This window comes from Tachyglossus aculeatus, chromosome X5 (genome assembly GCF_015852505.1).
Source record: "Tachyglossus aculeatus isolate mTacAcu1 chromosome X5, mTacAcu1.pri, whole genome shotgun sequence".
Lineage (NCBI taxonomy): Eukaryota > Metazoa > Chordata > Mammalia > Monotremata > Tachyglossidae > Tachyglossus > Tachyglossus aculeatus.
Genome location: NC_052097.1, coordinates 13706426 through 13732349, shown reverse-complemented (window position 1 = coordinate 13732349; position 25924 = coordinate 13706426). Strand labels below are relative to the sequence as shown.

The following is a 25924-nucleotide window of genomic DNA, read 5'->3' as shown; positions in this document are numbered from 1 at the left end:
GCGTGGCTCGGGTGAAAGAGCCCGGGCTTTGGAGTCAGAAGTCATGGGTTCAAATCCCGGCTCCGCCTATTGTCAGCTGTGTGACTTTGGGCGAGTCACTTCACTTCTCTGGGCCTCAGTCACCTCATCTGTAAAATGAGGATTAAGACTGTGAGCCCCTGTGGGACAGCCTGATCACCTTGTAACCTCCCCAGCGCTTAGAACAGTGCTTTGCACATAGTAAGCGCTTAATAAATGCCATCATCATTATTATTATTATAGTGCTCTGCACACAGTAAGCGCTCAATAAATATGATCGACTGATTTTTCACATGAAGGGTTCTGAGCTCATTCCTTTCTTTTTGAGGGGTGAGGCTGGACGGCTGTTGTTTTGAACCTACAGCTGTTGCTCTTTCTATTACTGGTCCTTTATGATATTCTATACTCTCCCTGCCTCTCCTCCTACCCCTTTCCCCCCCAAGAATTGACAGAAATCACTCCTCTCATCTTTGTTCATTTTCATTGCGCTACATTACTGGGGAACCAGATTTCCAAGAGGGGTTGTATATAATTTTTACTAGCTTCCCTGTAGAAAATCAGTACTGTTATGAAACTTGTTTTGGCTCGGAGCTGGAATGATCCTAGTACAAAATAATGGATGTGAGTTAAAACAGCCCTAATTCAGTACCCTATTTGGCGCACCTTTTTTTTAAAAAAAATAGTTGGTTTCTTTGACCCTCTGTTCATCTCCAGAGGACATGAGCTTTTTCAGGCACAAATGCTTTTTAGAAATTTCATCTGTTCTTCAAAAATAAGAGCCTCCCCCACCCACCCACCCTTGGTGGGTTTTTGACGTTTAGGAAATAATCCGAAACACTTGTAGTAATGCTACACCCCAGGGTTGTGCTGTCAGGGCAAAGTGTATGCTATTCCCTGGATACCCCAGAGTATTCATTCAATCGTATTTATTGAGCGCCTGCTCTGTGCGGAGCACTGTACTAAGCGCTTGGGAAGTACGAATTAGCAACATACAGAGGCGATGATGTGCATGTAGCTTTAATTCTGTTTGTTCTGACGATTTTGACACCTGTCTGCATGTTTTGTTTGGTTGTCCGTCTCCCCCTTCTAGCCTGTGAGCCTGTTGTTGGGTAGGGACCGTCTCTATATGTTGCCGACGTGTAATTCCCAAGCGCTTAGTACAGCGCTCTGCACACAGTAAGCGCTCAATAAACACGATTGAATGAATGAATGGATGAATAAGAATCACGTGGACCCCGGAGGAAAGGGATCTCTCTCCGCCTCACACTATGTAGGCGGTTTTCTGGCTCCCAGTGGAGTGAAGATTGGCTTGCCCGTACTGTGCCCTGCAGGGGTAATAATAATAATTATGGTACTTGTTAAACGTTTACTATGTGCTAAGCACTGTTCTAAGCGCTGGGGTAGATACAAGTTAAGTTGGACACAGTCCCTGGCCCACATGGGGCTCGCACTCCTAATCCCCATTTTACAGATTAGGTAGAGAAGTGACTTGCCCTAGGTAGGCCTAGGGAAGTGACTTGCCCTAGGTAATGCAGCAGATTGGTGGCGGAGCGGGATTAGAACTCATGACCTTCTGACTCGCAAGCCCGTGCTCTATCTACTACGCCGTGCTGGGAGGGAGCCCTTCCTCAGTCCCTCCACCTCTACACTAAAGTAGCCAACGTTCCTCATTGACGGGGGTGCGGGCTATTTAAGCATGATATTTAAGTGCTTAGAGGTTGTGGGTTCTAATCCCGGCTCCGCCACTTGTCAGCTGTGTGACTACGGGCAAGTCACTTCACTTCCCTGGGCCTCAGTTCCCTCCTCTGGAAAATGGGGATGAAGACTGTGAGCCCCATGTGGGACAACCTGATCACCTTGTATCCCCCCCCCCAGCGCTTAGAACAGTTCTTTGCACAGAGTAAGCGCTTCACAAATGCCATCTTTATTATTATTATTATTGTTATAGTAAGCTCTTAACAAATGCTATTATTATTATCATCATTATTATTATTATTAGTGAGCACCATTCTAGCGCTGGGGTAGATACAAGTTAATCAGGTCAGTCACAGACCCTGGCCCACATGGGACTCACAACCTAAATTGGAGGGAGTGGTTAGAGCACGGCCCGGCGATCAGGGGGACCTGGGTTCTAATCCTGCTCTGCCACTTGGCTGCCACGTGACCCTGGGTAAGTCACTTCCGTTCTCTGTGGCTCAGTTACCCCATTTTTGTAAAATGGGGATTAGTAGCGTGAGCCCCATGTTGGGCGGGGACTATGTCCAACCTGATCAGCTTATATCTACCCCAGTGCTTAGTACAGTGCCTGGCACATAGTAAGCGCTTAACAAATACCATAAAAAATGGAAAGAACGGGTATTGAATCACCACGTTACAGCTGAGGAAACTGAGGCCCAGAGAAGTTAGGTAACTTGTCCAAGGTCACACAGCAGGCAAGTGGCAGAGGTGGGATTCGAACCCAGGCCCTCCGACTCCCAGATCTGGACTCTTTCCAATAGGTCACGCGGCTTCTGGGGTGAAAGTGACTGGAGGAAGAAAGGGGTGGCTTCGTGTCTGGTCACCGGTCGGGTCACACGATCCCAAAAGGTCCCAGCAATTTGGCACTTATTAGGGAAGCAGCGGGCCTCAGTGGAAAGAGCCTGGGCTTTGGAGTCAGAGGTCATGGATTCATATCCTGGCTCTACCACTTTTTTTAAAAAAAAGTCATTTGTTAAGCGCTTACTATGTGCAAAGCACTGTTCTAAACGCTGGGGAAGTTACAAGGTGATCAGGTGGTTCCACGTGGGGCTCACAGTTTTCATCCCCATTTACCAGATGAGGGAACTGAGGCCCAGAGAAGTGAAGTGACTTGCCCGAAGTCACACAGCTGACGAGTGGCGGAGCCGGAATTTGAACCCATGACCTGTGACTCCAAAGCCCGGGCTCTTTCCACTGAGCCACGCTGCTTCTCTAACCTACTTGTCAGGTGTGTGACTTTGGGCAAATCACTTCCCTTCTCTGGGCCTCAGTTCCCTCATCTGGAAAATGGGGATGAAGACTGTGAGCCCCCCGTGGGACCACCTGATTACCTTGTATCTCCCCCAGCGCTTAGAACAGTGCTTGGCACATAGTAAGCGCTTAACAAAGCCCAACGTTATTATTATTACTGTGTTCACGGTACTGTACTGAGGGTTAGGACGGAGTACAAGGGTGGGAATTAGACCCGGATTCCGGCCCTCAAAGGGCTCACGGTTCACAGCGTGCGGTTCAGCCGCGGGCGTTGGAGGCGGAATCCAGGGGAGATGCTTTCCGGTCCTTCAGCCCCGGGAATGCCGCCGTGTGTCTTCGGTCTTCCCCACCTCAGGTGATGCAGGCCCAGTGCGTGAAGATGGAAACGGAGTTCTACCGCCGCAGCCAGAGCGAGCTGGTGGATGGGGAGGGGCACACCATGGGCGCGCTGTACTGGCAGCTGAATGACATCTGGCAGGCTCCTTCCTGGGCTTCCATAGGTGAGCCGTTCGGGAAGCACGACGGGCCGAAACCGGGGCGGGCCCCTGGGCACAAAGAGGGGGCAACCTGATTACCTCGTCGCTACGCCAGTGCTTAGAACAGTGCGGGGCCCGTAGTAAGTGCTTAACAAACACCATCATTATTATTATCGCTAAGAGGGCCTGACTCTTTTCCTCTACGTCTTCCCGGATTTAGAGGGCCTTTGGAAAAGAGGGTACTTAATCTACACGGAGCCTTTTCCCCCGTCCCTCCCTTCACGCTTTCTGGCCGAGGTCAATCAATCAATCAATCAATCAATCATATTTATTGAGCGCTCACTATGTGCAGAGCACTGTACTAAGCGCTTGGGAAGTACAAATTGGCAACATATAGAGACAGTCCCTACCCAGCAGTGGGCTCAGTCTAAAAGGGGGAGACAGAGGAAGAAAAAAAAAAAAAGGTAAAGGCCACTTCCTGAGAGGAAAGTTGTATGGCTCTGGATTTTGGGGGGTTGTCGAGGAAGAACTTGGGAATTCTCTGGAGCGGGTAACCCAGGCACCCTTCATCGCCGAATCAGGGGTGGTCCCTGGGCAGCATCCTCATCCTACCCCTCTCTGTCTGTCTGGGAAGCAGCCATGAGTCCCAAGTGGGTGGGAATCTCATCTCTGAGATGTCAAGTTATTATCGTCATTGTCTCACTGATTCTCTGGCCCGTATCTGCCCAAGGAATGCTCTCTCCGCACCTTTCTGCGATTACACATTAAAAACTACTTTCAGACTTGGAAATGAGGGACGGGGAGGGGACGGGGAGGAGTCAGTGGCGCGCTAGATCCGTTCGTTCATTCCATCGTATTTATTGAGCGCTTATGAGTGCCAAGAAAGCACTTTACTAAGCGCTTGGGAGGATACACTACAACAACAAGCAGACACATTCCCTGCCCACGGCGAGCTCACGTTGTGATCAAGGTAGAGCAGCGCTTGGGGCTGCAGGGCCTAGCACTAGATGCAAGAAGCCCCTCGTCCAGTGTGAGGCAAAAATTCTACACGGGCTTCTCTCTTCTCACTCTGAACTTTGCAGACCACGTTCCCAGCATTGCTCCACGGCCAAACTTGAACTCTAGAAAAACTTCTGCTTTCAAAAAATTCCCTAAGTGCATATTTTTAAGCACGTAGTCTGTCGCACATCAAAAAAGGGAAATGGGCTTCTTGTCAGTCATTTCTGGGCAGGTTTCCCGCCCACGTAATCACTTTCTGTGCTGTAATTTCCCACCCGTTTCTTGGGGGAATGACATTATTTTTCTTAGAAAAAAAATGAAAATGCTTGAAATAAAAAAACCCATTTGCATCAGGTTATCATAAAGGCCTTGGTAAAAAAAACTCTGAAAAGTGGCAGTCCCTTGGTTAGGAGAAAGTCGTCTTAATTTGCATTTCGCCTGGCTCTTAATTATTCATTCATTCATTCAGTCGTATTTATTGAGCGCTTACTGTGTGCAGAGCACTGTACTAAGCGCTTGGGAAGTACAAGTTGGCAACATATAGAGACGGTCCCTACCCAGCAGCGGGCTCACAGTCTAGAAGGGGGAGATAGACAAAATCTATCCCTTCTTTGCAGAGCACTCTGGATCGAAGTAGTTGGGAAACTTTGATAAAATAACTCGGACCCATCCTGAGATTCTCTTGAAAATGAGAGAAATCAATGACCCAGTTAGATCGAACATTTTACATTGGGAGGGAGAAGCATTTTTTGGTGTGTGAGAACTGTTTTGTTTCCTGTCTTGTTATGGGAGCACTTTTCTAGTCTCCTTGGGGTGAGCGGCAAGATCAGAATCAACGGTATTTTTTTAGGGTCTCCGTCAGGATCATCTTCAACAATAGGGATACGTGTGTATGTACACACAAACACACTATGCAGAATTCCTACTCTGTTGAGTTCTCTCCGGTGTTTAAAAAAAAAGAGTTGTGTTATTCCCTGAATTTACAAGAAAGGGGCGAACGATAATTACAAGTTGGAGAGTCATCATGGCCTAGGAGGACAGGAGCACGGGACAGGCCAAACTGGATCTGCCACTTGTCTGCTGGGTGACCTTAGATAAATCAATCACTTCTCTGTCCTCAGTTTCCTCATCTGTCAGATGGGGATTCCGTACCTGTTCTCCCTGCCCCTTAAACTGTGAGCCCGAATTGGGAGAGGGACTGAGACTGAGCTGATTTTTCAGTATCTACCCTAGTGCTTAGCATGTAGTAAGTGCTAAAAACACCCCTCCCATTATTATTATTGTTATTATGATGATGATGATTCCAAAGAGCAGTGCTCCAGCGCTTAGAACAGTGCTTTGCACATAGTAAGCGCTTAATAAATGCCATCATTATTATTATTATTATTGTTAAAGAGCAGCATGTGGGAAGCAGTGTGACCTATTGGTTAAAGCTCGGGCCTTAAAAGCCAGAGGACCTGTGTTCTAATCCAGGCTCCACCACTTACCTGCTGTGTGACCTTTGAAAGAAACTTAATTTTTTGGTGCCTCTGTCTTCTCCAAATGCCAAATGGGAATTCAGTACCGGTTCTCCCGCCTGCTTAGACTGTCAAGTCCATGTGGGACAGGGGCTTTGTCGGACCTAATTAACTTGTGTCTAATCAGTGCATAGAACAGTGCTTAACACATCATAGGCACTTAACAAATACCGTAAAACAATGGCAAACAGTTACGTCCCGCTGCTGCTACCAACAGAGCAAGTGATATAAATTGCAGAACCTTGAAAATTCCTTCAAATCCTCATCAGATTGTAGAAGACATATTTGCCGCCTTTTTTGACTTACAATGGGAGGAAAAACTTGATAGTCTAGACGATCTTCGGATGCAGCGAGTACTCCTTACCGGCATCGACACGAATTGCCAGCTTACCCTTCACAACGTTACTGAAATCAATCAATCAATCAATCAATCAGTCGTATTTATTGAGCGCTTACTGAGTGCAGAGCACCGTAGTAAGCGCTTGGGAAGTACAAGTTGGCAACAACTTCCCTTTCCTCTCACTCCAGGCTGCCACCACGCTGATCCAAGCAATTCTCCTATCCCATCTTGATTCCTGCATCAGTTTACTTGCTGACCATCCCATCTCTCCCCACTCCAGTCCATATTTCACTCTGCTTCCCAGATTGTTTTTCTACAAAACCGTTCAGTCCATTTTCTCCTACTCCGAGGGGTTGCCCGTTCACCTCGCAGCAAAACAGTAGCTCCTTACCGTAGGCTTTAAAGCACTCAATAACCTTGCCCCCTCCTACCTGACGTCCATGATTTCACAACGCTGCCTGTTCACTCTTTTCCATATTTACTATTCTATTTATTTTGTTAATGAGGTGCATTTAGCTTTAATTCGATTTGTTCTGCCGACTTGACACCTGTCCGATGTTTTTTTGTTTTGTTGTCTGTCTCCCCCTTCTAAACTGTGAGCCCGTTGTTGGGTAGGGACCATCTCTAGATGTTGCCGACTTGTACTTCCCAAGCGCTTAGTACAGTGCTCTGCACACAGTAAGCACTCAGTAAATACGATTGAATGAATGAATGAAATATGACTGATTGTGACCGCTCAGCCTTCACCTCTACTTCTGGGGGTGAGGTGTTCCTACGGGCTTCTCACACCATCATTCTTGTTATAAGGGGAAGAATTCCGAAGCACAGAAACGGTCACACCAGGTGACAGAACCAAGAGTTTTCCATCCACGGCCAATGCCGAGTTTTGCTGCCTTATGTGTTCATCCGGGGAGCGGGTGGATTTAAGTAGTAGTTTTCCTGCCTCTTTCACAAAGCGAGCATAGGGGAGGATTTCCTATTTAACGCCCATTTGCGGCTTTGCTTTACTTATTCAACATTACGCTTCTCCGTGGACTGACATGGGAGCTAGTAGAAGCTGTTTTGAGTCTCCTTCTGTTCTCCATCTATCCCTTCTGTTCTCATGGCTTCAACTATGCAGATGATTCTCAAATTGACTTCACGAACACCAGCCTTTCTCCCCTGCAATCTTGCATCTCCTCCCGCCCCCAGGACACCTGTACACGGATGTCCTGCCAACACCTCAAACTGAACTCCTCACCTTTCCTCTCCACAACTTTCCCATCCCGGTTGACCCCCGCCGCCATCCTCCCCGTCTCACGAGCCGTCGGAGTTGGCATTATCCTTCATTCCTCTCTTTCTTTCAATCCGCCTATCGTCAGTCTCACCAAATCCTGTCGATTCCCACCTTCGCAGCATCTCTAGAATCCGCCCCTTCTTCTCCACCCAAACGGCCACGCCGATCCAAGCGCTTGTCATATCCTCTCTCCAGTATTTCATCAGCCTCTTTGCTGACCTCCCTACGTCCAGCCAGCCCCATTTCCAGTCCATTCCTCACTCTGCTTCCTGGATCATTTTTCCAAGGCGTCATTTTATACAGGTCTCCCCAAGCCTCAGAATCCTCCAGTGGTTCCTCTTTCCTTCTCGCGTCAAACAGAAGCCCCTGACCATTGGCTTTGATGCTCAATCAGCTCTCTTCTCCCCTTCGGCTCTTAGAACGGTGCTTGGCACATTGTAAGCGCTTAACAAATCCCATCATTATCATTCCTTATCCTCGCTTCTCTCCTGTTACTCCATAGTTCACATGCGTCACTTTGGAGGAGCAGCGTGGCTCGGTGGAAGGAGCCCGGGCTTTGGAGTCAGTGGTCATGGGTTCAAATCCCGGCCCTGCCAATTGCCAGCTGGGTGACTTGGGGCAAGTCACTTCCCTTCTCTGTGCCTCAAGTTCCCTCATCTGTAAAATGGGGATGAAGACTGTGAGCCCCCCGTGGGACAACCTGATCACCTTGTAGCCTCCCCAGCACTTAGAAAAGTGCTTTGCACATAGTAAGCGCTTAACAAATGCCATCATTATTCTTACTATTATTCTCAAGTCATCCTACTCACTGTGCCTTGTTCTCCTCTCTCCCGTCCCTTGCTTCGGGCTCTCAGCTTTACTTCCGCCCGCAGTTCCCTTCCCATTCCCATCCAGCAGCGTACCACCATCCCCAGCTTCCAAATCCTTCTGAAATCCCCCCACTATTGCCGTCCCTGTTGAAACTTCAGCCTTTCTCCTATTCGTGCCTGCCTCGTTTCTCTCCCCTGCCCACCCCCACAATAACACTAATCCTTCGATCTTCAGACTCTTCTCTTCCCCTATCTGTAATTTAGCGTAAGGTGTAATCCTGGGAGGGGCTGGGAGAGTACAGTATAACAATAAGCAGACACATTCCCTGCCCACAATGATCTTACAGTCTAGAGGGAGAGACAGACATGAACATAAATAAATCACAGATGGGTACATGAGTGCTGTATAGTATATTCCATGATTATGATACTTGTTAAGTACTTACTATGTGCTGACCACTATACTAGGAACTGCGGTAGATTCAAGATGATCTCAGTACCTGCCCCACCTGGGGCTCACCGGTCTAAGTAGGATGGAGTAGGATTTAATCCCCATTTTTGCAGGTGAGGGAACTGAGGCACAGAGAAGGTGAAACTTGCCCAAGATCAGACAGATGGCAGAGCCGGGATTAGAACCCAGGTCTTCTGACTCAGCCGCATGCTTTTTCTCCGGGACTATTCATTCGTTGTCGTATTTATTGAGCGATTACTGTGGGCAGAGCACTGTACTAAGCGCTTGGGAAGACTGTGCTGCTTCCCTTCAGGCGGATATGGAGGAGGCTGAGAAGCGTTAACTGTTGAAAATTATCAATCGGTCAGTTGTATTTATTGAGCGCTTACTGCAGGCAGAGCGCTGTACTAAACGCTTGGGAGAGTACAGTTATGCTCGGCATCAAGGAACTTGATTTTATTTGCACTTCAAAAACGCTCCCCTATCTTGGCAACGGGCACCTTGGCATCCTGGATGAATGTTGCTTCTGGCACTTGGGAGGATTGGAAAGGACGTTGATGAAATGATCTGCTTTATGAAACAGCCCGCTGCCTCCTCACCGTGTGAGTTAAAACTTAGTAAGTCACATGAATTCTGTGGGAACTGAGCAGCTAAGAGGCAATGTGAGGGTTTCAAAGTGAACCTTCGGTGGATCATGGACAGTCGCCATCGTCCATAAGCAAATGGCAAATGGGGATTCTTAAATCTATTTCAGAGCTTTGGGCCCCTCTTCACCATGATGTTGGCTGGAGGGCTTTGTGCTCCTTCGGTTGTATGCTGCTGCCGTCACCTGATTACTCACGATGCACCCAGTAGAGGTCCAGAGCTACAGGGCTTCTAATAATAATAATAATGATGGCATTTATTAAGCACTTACTATGTGCAAAGCACCGTTCCATGCGCTGGGGAGGTTACGAGGTGATCAGGTTGTCCCCAGGGGAGGCTCACAGTCTTCATCCCCATTTTCATTCATTCATTCATTCAATCGTATTTATTGAGCGCTCACTGTGTGCGGAGCACTGTACTAAGCGCTTGGGCAAGTCGGCAACAGGTAGAGACGGTCCCGACCCAGTAACGGGCTCACAGTCTGGAAGGGGGAGACAGACAATAAAACAAAACATGCAGACAGGTGTCAAAATCGTCAGAACAAATGGACTTAAGATGGAGCTGGTTTGGGACACGTACTAAGTAGGAAAGTATTAGGCGCCAATGCAATTTAAAGATTCACAGACATCAGCGAACGACGAGAGTTTACCCGACTTGGTTCATCTAGTTTCGTCGGGTTTTCCTACATCTCCCGGGACTACGATATTGAGTTTTCATTCCTTGTAATAATAACGATGGCATTTGTTCAGTGCTTACTATGTGCGAAGCACTGTTCTGAGCGCTGGCGGGGGGGGGATACAAGGTGATCAGGTTGTCCCACGTGGGGCTCGCAGTCTTAATCCCCATTTTCCAGATGAGGGAACTGAGGCCCAGAGAAGTGAATTGACTTGCCCAAAGTCACACAGCTGACAAGTGGCGGAGGCGGGATTAGAACCCATGACCTCTGGCTCCCAAGCCCGGGTTCTTTCCACTGAGCCACGCTGCTATCCTCGCTCCCTGGGCTCACATTCCTCTCTCTCCCACCCTTTCAGAATACGGAGGTAAATGGAAAATGCTCCATTATTTTGCCCAGCGTTTCTTCGCCCCGCTGCTGCCCGTCGGCTACGAAGACGACGGCGTGTTGTACGTCTCGGGCGTGTCTGACCTCCACACGGACCTCAAGCTGGCGCTTACTGTAAGTTTCTCGGCGTCGCTCTCTCGGTGTCGCTCTTGGAGAGGGCTCTTCTCTCTGAAAGGACGAGCGAGGCAGACCGGCGCCTGGATCCAGGCCCGCTCCCGGCCTCTGGATAACCGCTGCTGCTCCTCTCCCCCGCCTCCCGTACAAAGGGCCGCGGGCACATTTTCTTTGAGGCAACTCATTTTTCCCAGGTTTTCATGGAGTCCGTTAGGCACCAGGATTGGCTGTCGCCAGGAAATTAGACTCGGAGAAGATGGGGACGAAGTAGATCCGTTAGATTTGGCAAGGGGTCATCGGTGACCTGGGGAAAGGCGGTTTCAGTTGAACGGAAGGGCGTCGAGGAGGGAGTCGAAGGAGAAGTGGAAGTAGCGTGTGTGTTGAACGGGAATGGGTGGGAGCTGGAACCAGGGCAGGATTTTTGGCTGGGGCGAGGTGGACGCGATGGAAGGCACGGGGGAGGGACCCTCCTCAGATGGCGAGAAGAGTGGGGACAGTGGAAGAGGGAACGGGATCCGGGGGGTAGATTTTGAAAGCAAGCAGGAGCTCTCCTCCGACGAGCTGGCCGAGAAGGATGAGAGAGTGGCTGTCGGGGTGGGAGGGAGGCGAGGAGGAAGCTTTGGGGAGCTGTAGCCTGGCGGGTGGATTTTGTCAGTAGTTGGTGAGTTCATCGAGGAGAGCGTCGGGAGGTTAAAGGGGCGGAATAGTCGATGGGAGTGGGAGTCGGCGAGGGAGAGGAATTGATCGATCGCTCGGTGGTATTTATCGAGCACTTCCTGTGCGCCGAGCATCGTACTGAATGCCTAGAGTGGAAAGCGTTTTAAGAAAGCGGGATGAATTTGGCCCGAGCCGGCCCGGGGCCCGCATTTATGCCAGCGGCGGCTGTCCGTAGCGTTGAGCGCAGGAGGGGAGGAAGCATTCCGGGGGACTGACCCGGCCCTGAGGGCTGCAGGGTTGACAGAGGGACGGCGGGTGAGGGAGTGGAGTTGGGTGGAGATGGCCTGGTTGAGGGTGTGGACTTGAGCATCCAGCGAAGGGAGATCAAGTAGAGAACGGGGCAAGATGAGTCAGCGCTTAGTACAGTGCTCTGCACACAGTAAGCGCTCAATAAATACGATTGGAGCATGAGTGGAGAGCGGAAGGTCTAGACATCGGAGGCCTCTTTGTGGGGAGAAGACGGGGTAGAAGTTTGTGGTTGGACAGCGGGGTGTCAGATCTGGGGAGTTGAGAGGGTGGACGCTAACTGTTGATGCTGTGGGATCCAGTACTACCCGTCCACCTGTTTTGTTCTGTTGTCTGTCTCCCCCTTCCAGACTGTGAGCCCGTTGTTGGGTAGGGACCGTCTCTATATGCTGCCGATTTGTACTTCTCAAGCGCTTAGTACAGTGCTCTGCACACTGTAAGCGCTCAATAGATACGATTGAATGAATGAATGATGGAGCAGGAGGACAGTGGAGTTGTAGAGAGGAAGCGAGCCACCGAGAGGTCATCAGGAGTGTCCATGTGGTGACTGAAGTCCGTGGGGGTCAATATAGGGGAGGAAGAACCTGATTATGTTGCCCATTTTTTGACTTATTTGGCATCAGGGCCCAAAGAGTGGTCAGCATTAGGCTGGTCCCCATCCAGGCACGTGGAATCAGATGGCTCGTGTGTATAATTATTAGAATTATCCCTATCTCTTTGCCTTTTCTCACTTACCCTCCATCCCTGATTCCCGGCACCAATATGGGGAGCTCCATGCAACCCCAGCCAGGAGTGCTTATTCATTCATTCATTCAGTCGTATTTATTGAGTGCTTACTGGGTGCAGAGCACTGTACTGAGCGCTTGGGAAGTACAAGCCGGCAACATATAGAGACAGTCCTACCCGACAGCGGGCTCACAGTCTAGAAGGGGGACACGGACGACCAAACAAAACATGGGGACAGGTGTCAAGTCGTCAGAACAAATAGAACTAAGGCTAAATGCACATCATTAACAAAATAAATAGAATAGTCAATATGTACAAGTAAAATAGAGTAATAAATCTGTACAAAGATATTACAGGTGCTGTGGGGAGGGGAAGGAGGTAGGATGGGGACGGTGGGGAGGAGGAGAGGAAAAAGGGGGCTCAGTCTGGGAAGGCCTCCTGGGGGAGGTGAGCTCTCAGTAGGGCTTTGACGGGAGGAAGAGGGCTTACGTATATGTCTTCAAACTCTGTTGCTTCCCCTTGTCTGTAATTTATTTTGATCCCTCTCTCTCCCCTGCTAGATTATAAACTCTTGGAGGGGAGGAATTGTATCTGTCCGCTCTTTTGTACCCTCCCAAGGTCCAGTGCTCTGCCCAGAGTGAGTACTCAGTACGCTCTATTGATTCTTGAGTGAGTGAGTGAGTGGGGAAAAGTCCACTGGGCCTGAGAACAGTAACAGAGAGCAGCACCAGAAACCGCTGCGGCTGCTTTTGGGAAACAGTAACTCAGAACTCTCCTGGTGCTTGTTTCTCATAAAATAATAATATCAATAATAATAATAATAGCATTTATTAAGCACTTACTATGTGCAGAGCACTGTTCAGGTTCCAAGGTGATCAGGTTGTCCCACGGGGGGCTCACAGTCTTCATCCCCATTTCCCAGATGAGGGAACTGAGGCCCAGAGAAGTCAAGTGACTTGTCCAAAGTCACCCAGCTGACAGTTGGCGGAGCCGGGATTTGAACCCATGACCTCTGACTCCAAAGCCCGGGCTCTTTCTACTGAGCCACTCTACTTCTCTGTGTCTGGGAACTAGCTAGTATCCGTGAAGAATTATCCTCTTTCTGGCTTCTGGGCTGGCAGAATTAGAACAGTGCTTTGCACATAGTAAGCACTTAATAAATACCATTAAAGAAAAAAAAGATTTTATCGGTTACAAGTCTGCTTTTTTTCATCGCCAGCATCATCACGGTCACCCTCACCGTTTATGATTCTTCAGCTTTAGGTGGAGTGCTATTCGGGGTCTTTGGGGTGTAGAGAAGCAACGCGGCTCAGCGGAAAGAGCCCGGGCTTTGGAGTCAGAGGTCATGGGTTCAAATCCCGGCTCCCCACTTGTCAGCTGGGTGACTTTGGCCAAGTCCCTTCACTTCTCTGGGCCTCAGTTCCCTCATCTGCAAACTGGGGATTAAGACTGTGAGCCCCCCGTGGGACAACCTGATCACTTTGTAACCTCCCCAGTGCTTAGAACAGCGCTTTGCACATAGTAAGCGCTCAGTAAATGCCATTATTATTATTATTATTATTATTATTATTATTTGGGAGCAGACTGTAAAAGGAGAAAACATGCTACCTGTCCTTGAGGGGCTTATCAGTCCAAAGCGGAAGACAAACAGGCAAGCAAGCAATCTTTGGCATTTTTGGAGCACTAACTGTGGGTAGAGCTTAGCTGGGGAACAGATATTCATTTATATTACTCTATTTATTTTACTTGTACATATCTATTCTATTTATTTTATTTTGTTAGTATGTTTGGTTTTGTTCTCTGTCTCCCCCTTTTAGACTGTGAGCCCACTGTTGGGTAGGGACTGTCTCTATATGTTGCCAATTTGGACTTCCCAAGTGCTTAGTACAGTGCTCTGCACATAGTAAGCGCTCAATAAATACGATCGATGATGAAGGGACCACCCAGGTGCAAGCGGAGGCAGAAATAAGCCGAAACCGAATGAGTAACAGGAAGAAATAAGTCGACGTAAGTTACTATTATTGGTGATAGGATATTTAAGCGTGTGTTGGGTGTCGCGCGCTGTACTGAGCACGTGGGAGAACGATTCAACAGAATTAGCAGGCGTGATTCAAGTGAATGAAGGTCCCACACGGGGCTCACGGTCTTTTAGGAGGGAGAACGGGTATGGAATTCCCATTTTGTAGAAGAGGAGACACAGAGAAGTGAAGCGATCGGTCCCAGGTCACACAGCAGACGAGTGCCGGAGTCAGGATTAGTCCTCCGACGTCCCGGTCCCTGCTCTTCCCTTTGGGCCCCGCTGCTCCTGTGACGTGCACGTAGCAGAGAGGCAGCGTGGCGGAGTGGACAGAGGGAGTCGGAGGCCGTGGGTTCAAATCCCGGCCCCGCCACCTGTCAGCTGGCTGACCCGGCGACCTCATCCGTAAAATGGGGGTGAAGCCCGCGAGTCCCACGGGGGACAACCCGACGACCTCAGCGCCGCGCTCGGAACGGGGTCCGGCTCGCGGGAGGCGCTCAACGGCCACCGTGCTGACGCCGCCGTGCCGGCCGGCGGGGACGACCTGAGGCGGGGACCGACGGAGGGCCGCATCCCGGAGGGGGTGGCGTTGAAGACGGGGCGGGTGGGCTTCGCCGGCCGCCCCGTCTCCTCGCTGAAGAACCGTCCCCCCCCCCCGGCCCCCGCAGGTGAGCGTGCATCGGTGGAGCGGGCTGGAGCCCGTCTGCACGCACACGACGCAGCCGCGCGCGGTCAAGGCCCGGGGAGCCACCGCGCTGTACCGGGAGCCCGTGGGCCGGCTGCTGCACAGGTGCGCCAACTGCTCGCGGCACAGCTGCGTCGTCTCCTTCTCCCTGGCTGCGCCCGGCCGGCCGCCCGCTCCCGCCAACCACCACTTCTTGTCCTCCCTGAAAGACGCCGTGGGGCTGGAGAAGCCCCGGCTCCGGGTAAGTGATGACGGTGCCATCCGTTCAGCGCTTACGGTGTGCCAAGAAGCACTGTTCTAATAATAAGAAGAAGAAGAAGAAGAAGAAGAAGGCCTTCACCTCCTCCAGGAGGCCTTCCCAGACTGAGCCCCTTCCTTCCTCTCCCCCTCGTCCCCCTCTCCACCCCCCCATCTTACCTCCTTCCCTTCCCCACAGCACCTGTATATATGTATATACATATCTCTCCTATTTATTTTATTTTGTTGGTATGTTTGGTTTTGTTCTCTGCCTCCCCCTTTTAGGCTGTGAGCCCACTGGTGGGTAGGGACCGTCTCTGTGTGTTGCCAATTTGTACTTCCCAAGCGCTTAGTACAGTGCTCTGCACATAGTAAGCGCTCAATAAATGCGATTGATGATGATGATGATGAATAATAATGGCATTTGCTAGGCGCTTACTATGTGCATTGCACCGTTCGAAGCGCCGGGGAGGTTACAGGGTGATTGGGTTGGCCCACGGCGGGGCTCGCAGTCTTCATCCCCATTTGACAGATGAGGTCACTGGGGCACAGAGAAGTCGAGTGACTGGCCCGAAGTCACCCAGCTGACAGTTGGCGGAGCCCATGACCTCTGACTCCAAAGCCCGGGCTCTTTCCACTGAGCCATGCTGCTTCTCTAATAACAATAATAATAAATAAAATAATATAATAATAAATAATACATTATTATTAAAAAATGCATAATAATAATAAAATAATAATGGCATTTGTTAAGCACTTACTATGTGTGAAGCAGTTATAATAATAATAATAATAGCATTTGTTAAGCACTTACTATGTGTAAAGCACTGTTCTAATAATAATAATAATAATAATAATGGCATTTGTTAAGCGCTTACTATGTGCAAAGCACTGTTCTAATAATAATAATAATGGCATTTGTTAAGCGCTTACTATGTGCGAAGCACTGTTCTAATACTAATAATAATGGCATTTGTTAAGCACTTACTACGTACAAAGCACTGTTCTAATAATAATAATGGCATTTGTTGTGTGAAGCACTGTTCTAATAATAATGGCATTTGTTAAGCGCTTACTGTGTGCAAAGCACTGTTCTAATAATAATAATGGCATTTGTTAAGCGCTTACTATGTGCAAAGCACTGTTCTAATAGTAATAATAATAATGGCATTTGTTAAGTGCTTACTATGTGCGAAGCACTGTTCTAATAATAATAATAATGGCATTTGTTAAGCGCTTACTATGTGTGAAGCACTGTTCTAATAATAATAATAATAATAATAATGGCATTTGTTAAGTGCTTACTACATAGAAAGCACTGTTCTAATAATAATAATAATGGCATTTGTTGTGCGAAGCACTGTTCTAATAATAATGGCATTTGTTAAGTGTTTACTATGTGCAAAGCACTGTTCTAATAATAATAATAATAATAATGGCATTTGTTAAGCGCTTACTGTGTGCAAAGCACTGTTCTAATAATAATAATGGCATTTGTTAAGCGCTTACTATGTGCAAAGCACTGTTCTAATAATAATAATAATGATAATGGCATTTGTTAAGCGCTTACTATGTGCAAAGCACTGTTCTAATAATAATAATAATGATAATGGCATTTGTTAAGCGCTTACTATGTGCGAAGCACTGTTCTAATAGTAATAATAATAATGGCATTTGTTAAGCGCTTACTATGTGCGAAGCACTGTTCTAATAATAATAATAATGGCATTTGTTAAGCGCTTACTGTGTGCGAAGCACTGTTCTCATGATAATAAGAATAATAATGGCATTTGTTAAGCGCTTACTATGTGCAAAGCACTGTTCTAAGCGCCGGGGAGGATACAAGGTGATCAGGTTGTCCCACGGGGGGCTCACAGTCTTCATCCCCATTTTCCGGATGAGGTCACTGAGGCCCAGAGGAGTGAAGTGACTGGCCCAAAGTCACCCAGCCGACAAGCGGCGGAGCCGGGATTAGAACCCAGGACCTCTGGCTCCCAAGCCCGGGCTCTTTCCACTGAGCCGCTAAGTCAGCCCAGCCGCCGGGCTTCTCTCTCGCGGCTGCCAGCTCGTCCCCAGCAGGGACCGGAGTCGGGGTGCGGGACGTGGGCGATGCCCAGACCCAATCATCCATTAGCAGTGTGGCCTAGTGGATAGGGTGCAGGGCTGCGGTCGGGAGACCTGGGTTCTAATCCTGCCTCGACCACCCGCCTGCTGTGTCACCTTGGGGTAGCCACTTCACCGCTCTAGGCCTCAGTTTCCCCCGAAATGCCAGTCTTCCCTCCCCCTTACACTGTGGGTCCAGTGGGGGACGGGGACCGTTCCCATATTGAATCCATCCCAGCGCTTATCGTAGTGCTTGGAGTGTAGTAAGTGCTCAACAAATACCACATTTCTATAGTTCCCGTATTGAATCTATCCCAGCTCTTATCGTAGTGCTTGGCGTGTAGTAAGTGCTCAACAAATACCACATTTCTATAGTTCCCGTATTGAATCTATCCCAGCGCTTATCGTAGTGCTTGGCGTGTAGTAATATAGTTCCTATACTGAATCTATCCCAGCCCTAATTGTAGTGCTTGGCGTGTAGTAGTAGTAATAATAATAATAATAATAATGGCATTTATTAAGTGCTTACTCTGTGCAGAGCCCTGTTCTAAGCGCTGGGGGGATACAAGGTGATCAAGCTGTCCCACGTGGGGCTCACAGTCTTCACCCCCATTTTCCAGATGAGGGAACTGAGGCCCAGAGAGGTGAAGTGACTTGCCCAAGGTCACACAGCAGACACGTGGCGGAGTCAGGATTCGAACCCCTGACCTCTGACTCCAAAGCCCGGGCTCAAATCCTGCTTCTCTGTACTAAGTAGTAAGTGCTTAACAGATACCACAATTCCGTAGTTCCCGTATTGAATCTATCCCAGCGCTTATCGTAGTGCTTGGCGTGTAGTAAGGGCTTAACAAATTCCACAGTTCTATAGTTCCCGTATTGAATCTATCCCAGCGCTTATCGTAGTGCTTGGCGTCTAGTAAGTGCGTAACAAATACCACAGTTCTGTAGTTCCCATATTGAATCTATCCCAGCGCTTATCGTAGTGCTTGGCATGTAGTAGTAGTAGTAATAATAATAATAATGATGATGGCATTTATTAAGTGCTTACTCTGTGCAGAGCCCTGTTCTAAGCGCTGGGGGGATACAAGGTGATCAAGCTGTCCCACGTGGGGCTCACAGTCTTCACCCCCATTTTCCAGATGAGGGAACTGAGGCCCAGAGAGGTGAAGTGACTTGCCCAAGGTCACACAGCAGACACGTGGCGGAGTCAGGATTCGAACCCCTGACCTCTGACTCCAAAGCCCGGGCTCAAATCCTGCTTCTCTGTACTAAGTAGTAAGTGCTTAACAAATACCACAATTCCGTAGTTCCCGTATTGAATCTATCCCAGCGCTTATCGTAGTGCTTGGCGTGTAGTAGTAGTAATAATAAAATAATAATAATAATAATAGCATTTATTAAGTGCTTACTCTGTGCAGAGCACTGTTCTAAGCGCTGGGGGCATACAGGGTGATCAAGTTGTCCCATGTGGGGCTCACAGTCTTAATCCCCATTTTCCAGATGAGGGAACTGAGGCCCAGAGAAGTGAAGTGACTTGCCCAAGGTCACACAGCAGACACGTGGCGGAGTTGGGATTCGAACCCATGACTTCTGACTCCAAAGCCCGGGCTCTTTCCACTGAGCCATGCTGCTTCTCTTTAGTAAGTAGTAAATGCTTAACAAATACCACAATTCTGTAGTTCCCGTATTGAATCTATCCCAGCGCTTATCGTAGTGCTTATCGTAGTGGCGTATAGTAAGTGCTCAACAAATACCACAGTTCTATGGTTGCTACAACATGGCTTAGTGGAAAGAGCCCGGGCTAGGGAATCAGAGGACGCGGGTTCTAATCCTGGCTCCGCCACTCGTCTGCTGTGTGACCTTGGGCAAATCACTTGACTTCTCTGTGCCTCATTTAACTCATCTGTAAAATGGGGATTAAAAGTGTGAGCCCCGCCTAGGACAACCTGATCACGTTGTTTCTACCTCAGTGCTTAGAACAGTGCTTGGCACGTAGTAAGCACTGAACAAATACTTCTAGACTGTGAGCCCACTGTTGGGTAGGGACCGTCTCTATACGTTGCCAACTTGTACTTCCCAAGCGCTTAGTACAGTGCTCTGCACACAGTAAGCGCTCAATAAATACGATTGAATGAATGAATGAATGAAATACCATCGTTATCATTAGAGAAGCAGCATGGCTCAGTGGAAAGACACAGGCTTTGGAGTCAGAGGTCATGGGTTCAAATCCCGGCTTTGCCAATTGCCAGCTGTGACACTTTGGGCAAGTCACTTCACTTCTCTGGGCCTCAGTTACCTCATCTGTAAAATGGGGATTAAAAGTGTGAGCCCCGCCTGGGACAACCTGATCACCCTATATCTACCCCAGCGCTTAGGGCAGTGCTTGGCATATAGTAAGCGCTGAACAAATACCGTCATTATCATCATTATTATTATTATTCTAGACCGTGAGCCCGTTGTCGGGTAGGGACCGTCTCTATATGTCGCCGACTTGTCTTTCCCAAGCGCTTACTCCAGTGCGCTGCGCACAGTAAGCGCTCAATAAATACGACGGAATGAATGAATGACTGCAAGGGCCGGAGCTCGGGAATCGTGTTGGAGCGCTGGAATTCCGGGTCACCCGGAATTTCCTTTGTGACTTCAGCCCGTGGCCCCAGGGCAGCCGAGGGGTCCCCCGTCCCGGCCTTGGCTGCCCCCCGGCTCTGCTAACCTCTCAGAAGAGGGAAGTTGAGTGCGTCTTGTGAGATGATAATAAGGTCTTCATTAAGCTCTCATTACCTACTAAGCGCCGTGGTAGATGCAAGCTTATCGAATTGGACTTGACCCTCGTCCCGCCCGGGGCCTACGGTCTACCCTGTGGCCATTTTAAAGATGCCCTGAGGCACCCGAAACCCAGAGAGGTGAAGTGACTTGGCCACGGTCTCACAGAAGGCCCGTGGTGAAGCTGGCTCTCGTGACACCCAGTAATTCATTCATCTGAATCGTATTTATTGAGCGCTTCCTGTGTGCAGAGCACCGTACTAATCAATCAGTCGTATTTATTGAGCGCTTACTGTGTGCAGAGCACCGTACTAATCAATCAGTCATATTTATTGAGCGCTTACTGTGTGCAGAGCACCGTACTAATCAATCAGTCGTATTTATTGAGCGCTTACTGTGTGCAGGGCACTGTACTAAGCGCTCGGGAAGTACACGTCGGCAGCATCTAGAGACGGTCCCTCCCCAACAACGGGCTCCCAGTCTAGAAGGGGGAGACGGACAACAAAACAAAACCTGTGGGCAGGCACACAAAACATGTACTAATTATGGCGTTTATTGAGCGCTTACTGTGTGCAGAGCACCGTACTAATCAATCAATCGTATTTATTGAGCGCTTACTGTGTGCAGGGCACTGTACTAAGCGCTCGGGAAGTACACGTCGGCAGCATCTAGAGACGGTCCCTCCCCAACAACGGGCTCCCAGTCTAGAAGGGGGAGACGGACAACAAAACAAAACCTGTGGGCAGGTACACAAAACATGTACTAATTATGGCGTTTATTGAGCGCTTACTGTGTGCAGAGCACCGTACTAATCAATCAATCGTATTTATTGAGCGCTTACTGTGTGCAGGGCACTGTACTAAGCGCTCGGGAAGTACACGTCGGCAGCATCTAGAGACGGTCCCTCCCCAACAACGGGCTCCCAGTCTAGAAGGGGGAGACAGACAACAAAACAAAACCTGTGGGCAGGCACACAAAACATGTACTAATTATGGCGTTTATTGAGCGCTTACTGTGTGCAGAGCACCGTACTAATCAATCAATCGTATTTATTGAGCGCTTACTGTGTGCAGGGCACTGTACTAAGCGCTCGGGAAGTACACGTCGGCAGCATCTAGAGACGGTCCCTCCCCAACAACGGGCTCCCAGTCTAGAAGGGGGAGACGGACAACAAAACAAAACCTGTGGGCAGGTACACAAAACATGTACTAATTATGGCGTTTATTGAGCGCTTACTGTGTGCAGAGCACCGTACTAATCAATCAATCGTATTTATTGAGCGCTTACTGTGTGCAGGGCACTGTACTAAGCGCTCGGGAAGTACATGTCGGCAGCATCTAGAGACGGTCCCTCCCCAACAACGGGCTCCCAGTCTAGGAGGGGGAGACAGACAACAAAACAAAACGTGGGCAGGTACACAAAACGTACTAATTACGGCATTTATTGAGCGCTTACTGTGTGCAGGGCACTGTACTAAGCGCTCGGGAAGTACACGTTGGCAGCATCTAGAGACGGTCCCTCCCCAACAACGGGCTCACAGTCTAGAAGGGGGAGACAGACAACAAAACAAAACCTGTGGGCAGGTACACAAAACATGTACTAATTATGGCGTTTATTGAGCGCTTACTGTGTGCAGAGCACCGTACTAATCAATCAATCGTATTTATTGAGCGCTTACTGTGTGCAGGGCACTGTACTAAGCGCTCGGGAAGTACACGTCGGCAGCATCTAGAGACGGTCCCTCCCCAACAACGGGCTCCCAGTCTAGAAGGGGGAGACGGACAACAAAACAAAACCTGTGGGCAGGTACACAAAACATGTACTAATTATGGCGTTTATTGAGCGCTTACTGTGTGCAGAGCACCGTACTAATCAATCAATCGTATTTATTGAGCGCTTACTGTGTGCAGAGCACTGTACTAAGCGCTCGGGAAGTACACGTCGGCAGCATCTAGAGACGGTCCCTCCCCAACAACGGGCTCCCAGTCTAGAAGGGGGAGACGGACAACAAAACAAAACCTGTGGGCAGGTACACAAAACATGTACTAATTATGGCGTTTATTGAGCGCTTACTGTGTGCAGAGCACCGTACTAATCAATCAATCGTATTTATTGAGCGCTTACTGTGTGCAGAGCACTGTACTAAGCGCTCGGGAAGTACACGTCGGCAGCATCTAGAGACGGTCCCTCCCCAACAACGGGCTCCCAGTCTAGAAGGGGGAGACGGACAACAAAACAAAACCTGTGGGCAGGTACACAAAACATGTACTAATTATGGCGTTTATTGAGCGCTTACTGTGTGCAGAGCACCGTACTAATCAATCAATCGTATTTATTGAGCGCTTACTGTGTGCAGAGCACTGTACTAAGCGCTCGGGAAGTACACGTCGGCAGCATCTAGAGACGGTCCCTCCCCAACAACGGGCTCCCAGTCTAGGAGGGGGAGACGGACAACAAAACAAAACCTGTGGGCAGGTACACAAAACATGTACTAATTATGGCGTTTATTGAGCGCTTACTGTGTGCAGAGCACCGTACTAATCAATCAATCGTATTTATTGAGCGCTTACTGTGTGCAGAGCACTGTACTAAGCGCTCGGGAAGTACACGTCGGCAGCATCTAGAGACGGTCCCTCCCCAACAACGGGCTCCCAGTCTAGGAGGGGGAGACAGACAACAAAACAAAACCTGTGGGCAGGTACACAAAACATGTACTAATTATGGCGTTTATTGAGCGCTTACTGTGTGCAGAGCACCGTACTAATCAATCAATCGTATTTATTGAGCGCTTACTGTGTGCAGAGCACTGTACTAAGCGCTCGGGAAGTACACGTCGGCAGCATCTAGAGACGGTCCCTCCCCAACAACGGGCTCCCAGTCTAGAAGGGGGAGACGGACAACAAAACAAAACCTGTGGGCAGGTACACAAAACATGTACTAATTATGGTATTTGTTAAGCGCTTATTCTGTGCAAAGCACTGTTCTACGCACTGGGGAGGCTACAAGGTGATCAGGTTGTCCCACTTGGGGCTCACGGTCTTAATCCCCGTTTTCCAGATGAGGCCACTGAGGCCCAGAGAAGGTAAGTGACTTGCCCCGAGTCACCCAGCTGGCGAAGCTGGGATTTGAACCCATGACCTCCGTCCTCCCAAGGAGCCAGGCGGCAGTGCCGCGGCCTTTCCCCTGGACCCCCCGGCCTTTTCCTTTAGGGCCCGAGGAGTTGAAGGCCGTCGTCGACGGGCAGCCCGCACGATGGAAGCCGGAGGCGGGATGGGGAGGGTGGCCCGCTCTCCTCACTCGCCGCGTTTCCCGTCTCGCCGCAGGCCACGATAGTCCAGCAAGGTGACGCCTTCGCCTTTGAGCTGCAGACCAGCGCCGTGGCCCCGTTCGTTTGGCTGGACGTGGGCAACGTCCCGGGGAGATTTAGCGACAACGGCTTTCTCCTGATCCAGAGGAGGAAAACGGTGCTCTTTTACCCTCAGAGGGCCACCGGCGTCGCCGAACTGGAAAAATCTCTGCGTCTGACTTCCCTGGCAGACACGTACTAGTTCCTCCGAGGATGGACGCTAAGAGGGAGGGAAGAGATCTCCAGAGGAAGGAGCTTGGGGAACGGAGGGAGAGAGATTGAGGAATCCGGCCCGACAGATGAGCGTCCTGTCGAGCAGTGACATTCCAGGGCCGGTGTCCGCGGACCGGTGGAGAGGCTGCGGCTAGCAGTACACAGATAATAATAATAATAATAATAATAATAATAATAATGATGATGATGATGGTATTTGTTGAGCGCTTACTATATGCCTGTCTCCCCCTTCTAGACTGTGAGCACGTTGTTGGGTAGGGGCCGTCTCTATACGTTACCGACTTGTGCTTCCCAAGTGTGTAGTACAGTGCTGTGCACATAGTAAGCGCTCACTAAATCCGATGGAATGAATGAAAATGCAGCTTTTCTCTACGACAGCTCGCCGGGAGAGCCTCGGGGGCGGGGGGCGGGGGACGGGGGACGGGATTCTCCGCTTCCGAGAGAGGTTGGCCGCCCGGAGCCCCTTCTAAAGGAAATGCGGTAAACGTTTGAGCTGCTGTCACTCGGTTCCGGGGATCACGACTCCGGTACCGAATTAGAGCGAATTTCTCCGCGCTGTATTCCAGCGCCGAATGTCGGGGAAATGTAATGTTGGCTTGTGGCCTTCCATCTGCTTATCTCTGGCCTGTTTCCGAAGCCGATGTTTTGTTTTCTTTTAACGGTACTTACTGACCCTTACTCTGTGCAGATCCGAGATAATCAGGTGGGATACGGTCCCTGTCCCTCAGGGAGCTCAATGCCCATTTTACAGATGAGGAAGCTGAGGCCCAGAGAAGTGAAAGGGCTTGCCCGAGGTCACACAGCAGGTAAGTAGCGGAGTTGGGATTAGAACCCAGGTCCTCTGCCTCGGAAGCCCGGGGCGGGGGGGAAGGGGCTCGTGGGAACTCCCGGCCCATCCCAGGCTTTGCCTTAACTTTCTGTCACCTTCCGGAGGGTGAAGCACGAGGGTCGGGTGAATTGGGCTAGAAAAGCAGCGTGGCCTAGGAGAAAGATCACGGGCCTGCGTGTTACAGGTCCTGGGTTCTAATCCTCGTTCCACTACTTGCCTGCCGTATGTCCTCGGGCAAGTCACGCCACTTCTCCTTGCCCCAGTTTCCTCACAAGCGCTCTGCCCGCAGTAAACGCTCAGCCGAAGCTCTCTGCGTTAAATAGTGACTTGATTCATTCATTGTCATACTTATTGAGCACTCACTGTGGGCAGAACACTGTACTAAGCGCTTGGGAAGGACAAGTTGGCAACATATAGAGACGGTCCCTACCCAACAGTGGGCTCACAGTCTAGAAGGGGGAGGCAGACCACAAAACAAAACGTGGACAGGTGTCGTCGTCAGAAAAAATAGAAATAAAGCTAGACGCACATCATTAACAAAATAAATACAATAGTAAATATGTACATGTAAAATAGGGTAATGACCCCATGAACTCTCTGTGACCCCCCATTTGTGTCCTCGGATGACCCCACTTTCAATTTTGAAATTGAGAAAATTTTCAAAAAGCAGTTTAATGTCCCATTTGACCTCAAATGACCCGATGAACTCTCCGTAACCCCACTCGTGTCCTCATATGACCCTGTGAACTTTCCATGACCTCATTTGCGTCCTCAGATGACCCCATTTTTATTTTTGAAATGGAGAAAAATTTCAGAAACTCATTTAATGTCCCATTTGACCTCAAATGACCCAATGAACTCTCTGTGACCCCACTCGTGTCCTCAGATGACCCCGTGAACTCTCCATGACCCCATTTGTGTCCTCAGATGACCCCATTTTTATTTTTGAAATGGAGAAAAATTTCAGAAACTCATTTAATGTCCCATTTCACCTCGAATGACCTCCCCATGAACTCTCTGTGACCCCGTGTGTCCTCAGATGACCCCCATGAACTCTCTGTGACCCCATTTATGCCCTCAGATGACCCTTTTTTATTTTTGAAATTGAGAAAAATTTCAGATACTCATTTAATGTCCATTTCACCTCAAATGACCCCATGAACTCTCTGTGACCCCACTCGTGTCCTCAGATGACCCCCATGAACTCTCCGTGACCCCCATCTGTGTCCTCAGATGATCCCATTTTCACTTATGAATTTGGGAAAAAATTTCAGAAGGCAGTTTAATGTCCCATTTCACCTCAGTTGACCCCATGAACTCTCTGTGATCCC

General features: G+C 49.4%; 1 protein-coding gene across 1 annotated transcript in view; it reads left to right on the top strand.

The window, feature by feature from the left end:
* MANBA (mannosidase beta) overlaps nt 1-23934 on the top strand; it is a 145196-nt gene extending 121262 nt beyond the window's left edge. Inside the window, exons 15-18 of the mRNA XM_038769197.1 lie at nt 3362-3506; nt 10551-10693; nt 15068-15325; nt 23508-23934. Of these exons, the coding sequence (XP_038625125.1) occupies nt 3362-3506; nt 10551-10693; nt 15068-15325; nt 23508-23732 (771 nt within the window). The 3' untranslated portion in view covers nt 23733-23934. The remainder of the gene's footprint in view (nt 1-3361; nt 3507-10550; nt 10694-15067; nt 15326-23507) is intronic.
* The last annotated feature ends 1990 nt before the right edge of the window (nt 23935-25924 follow it).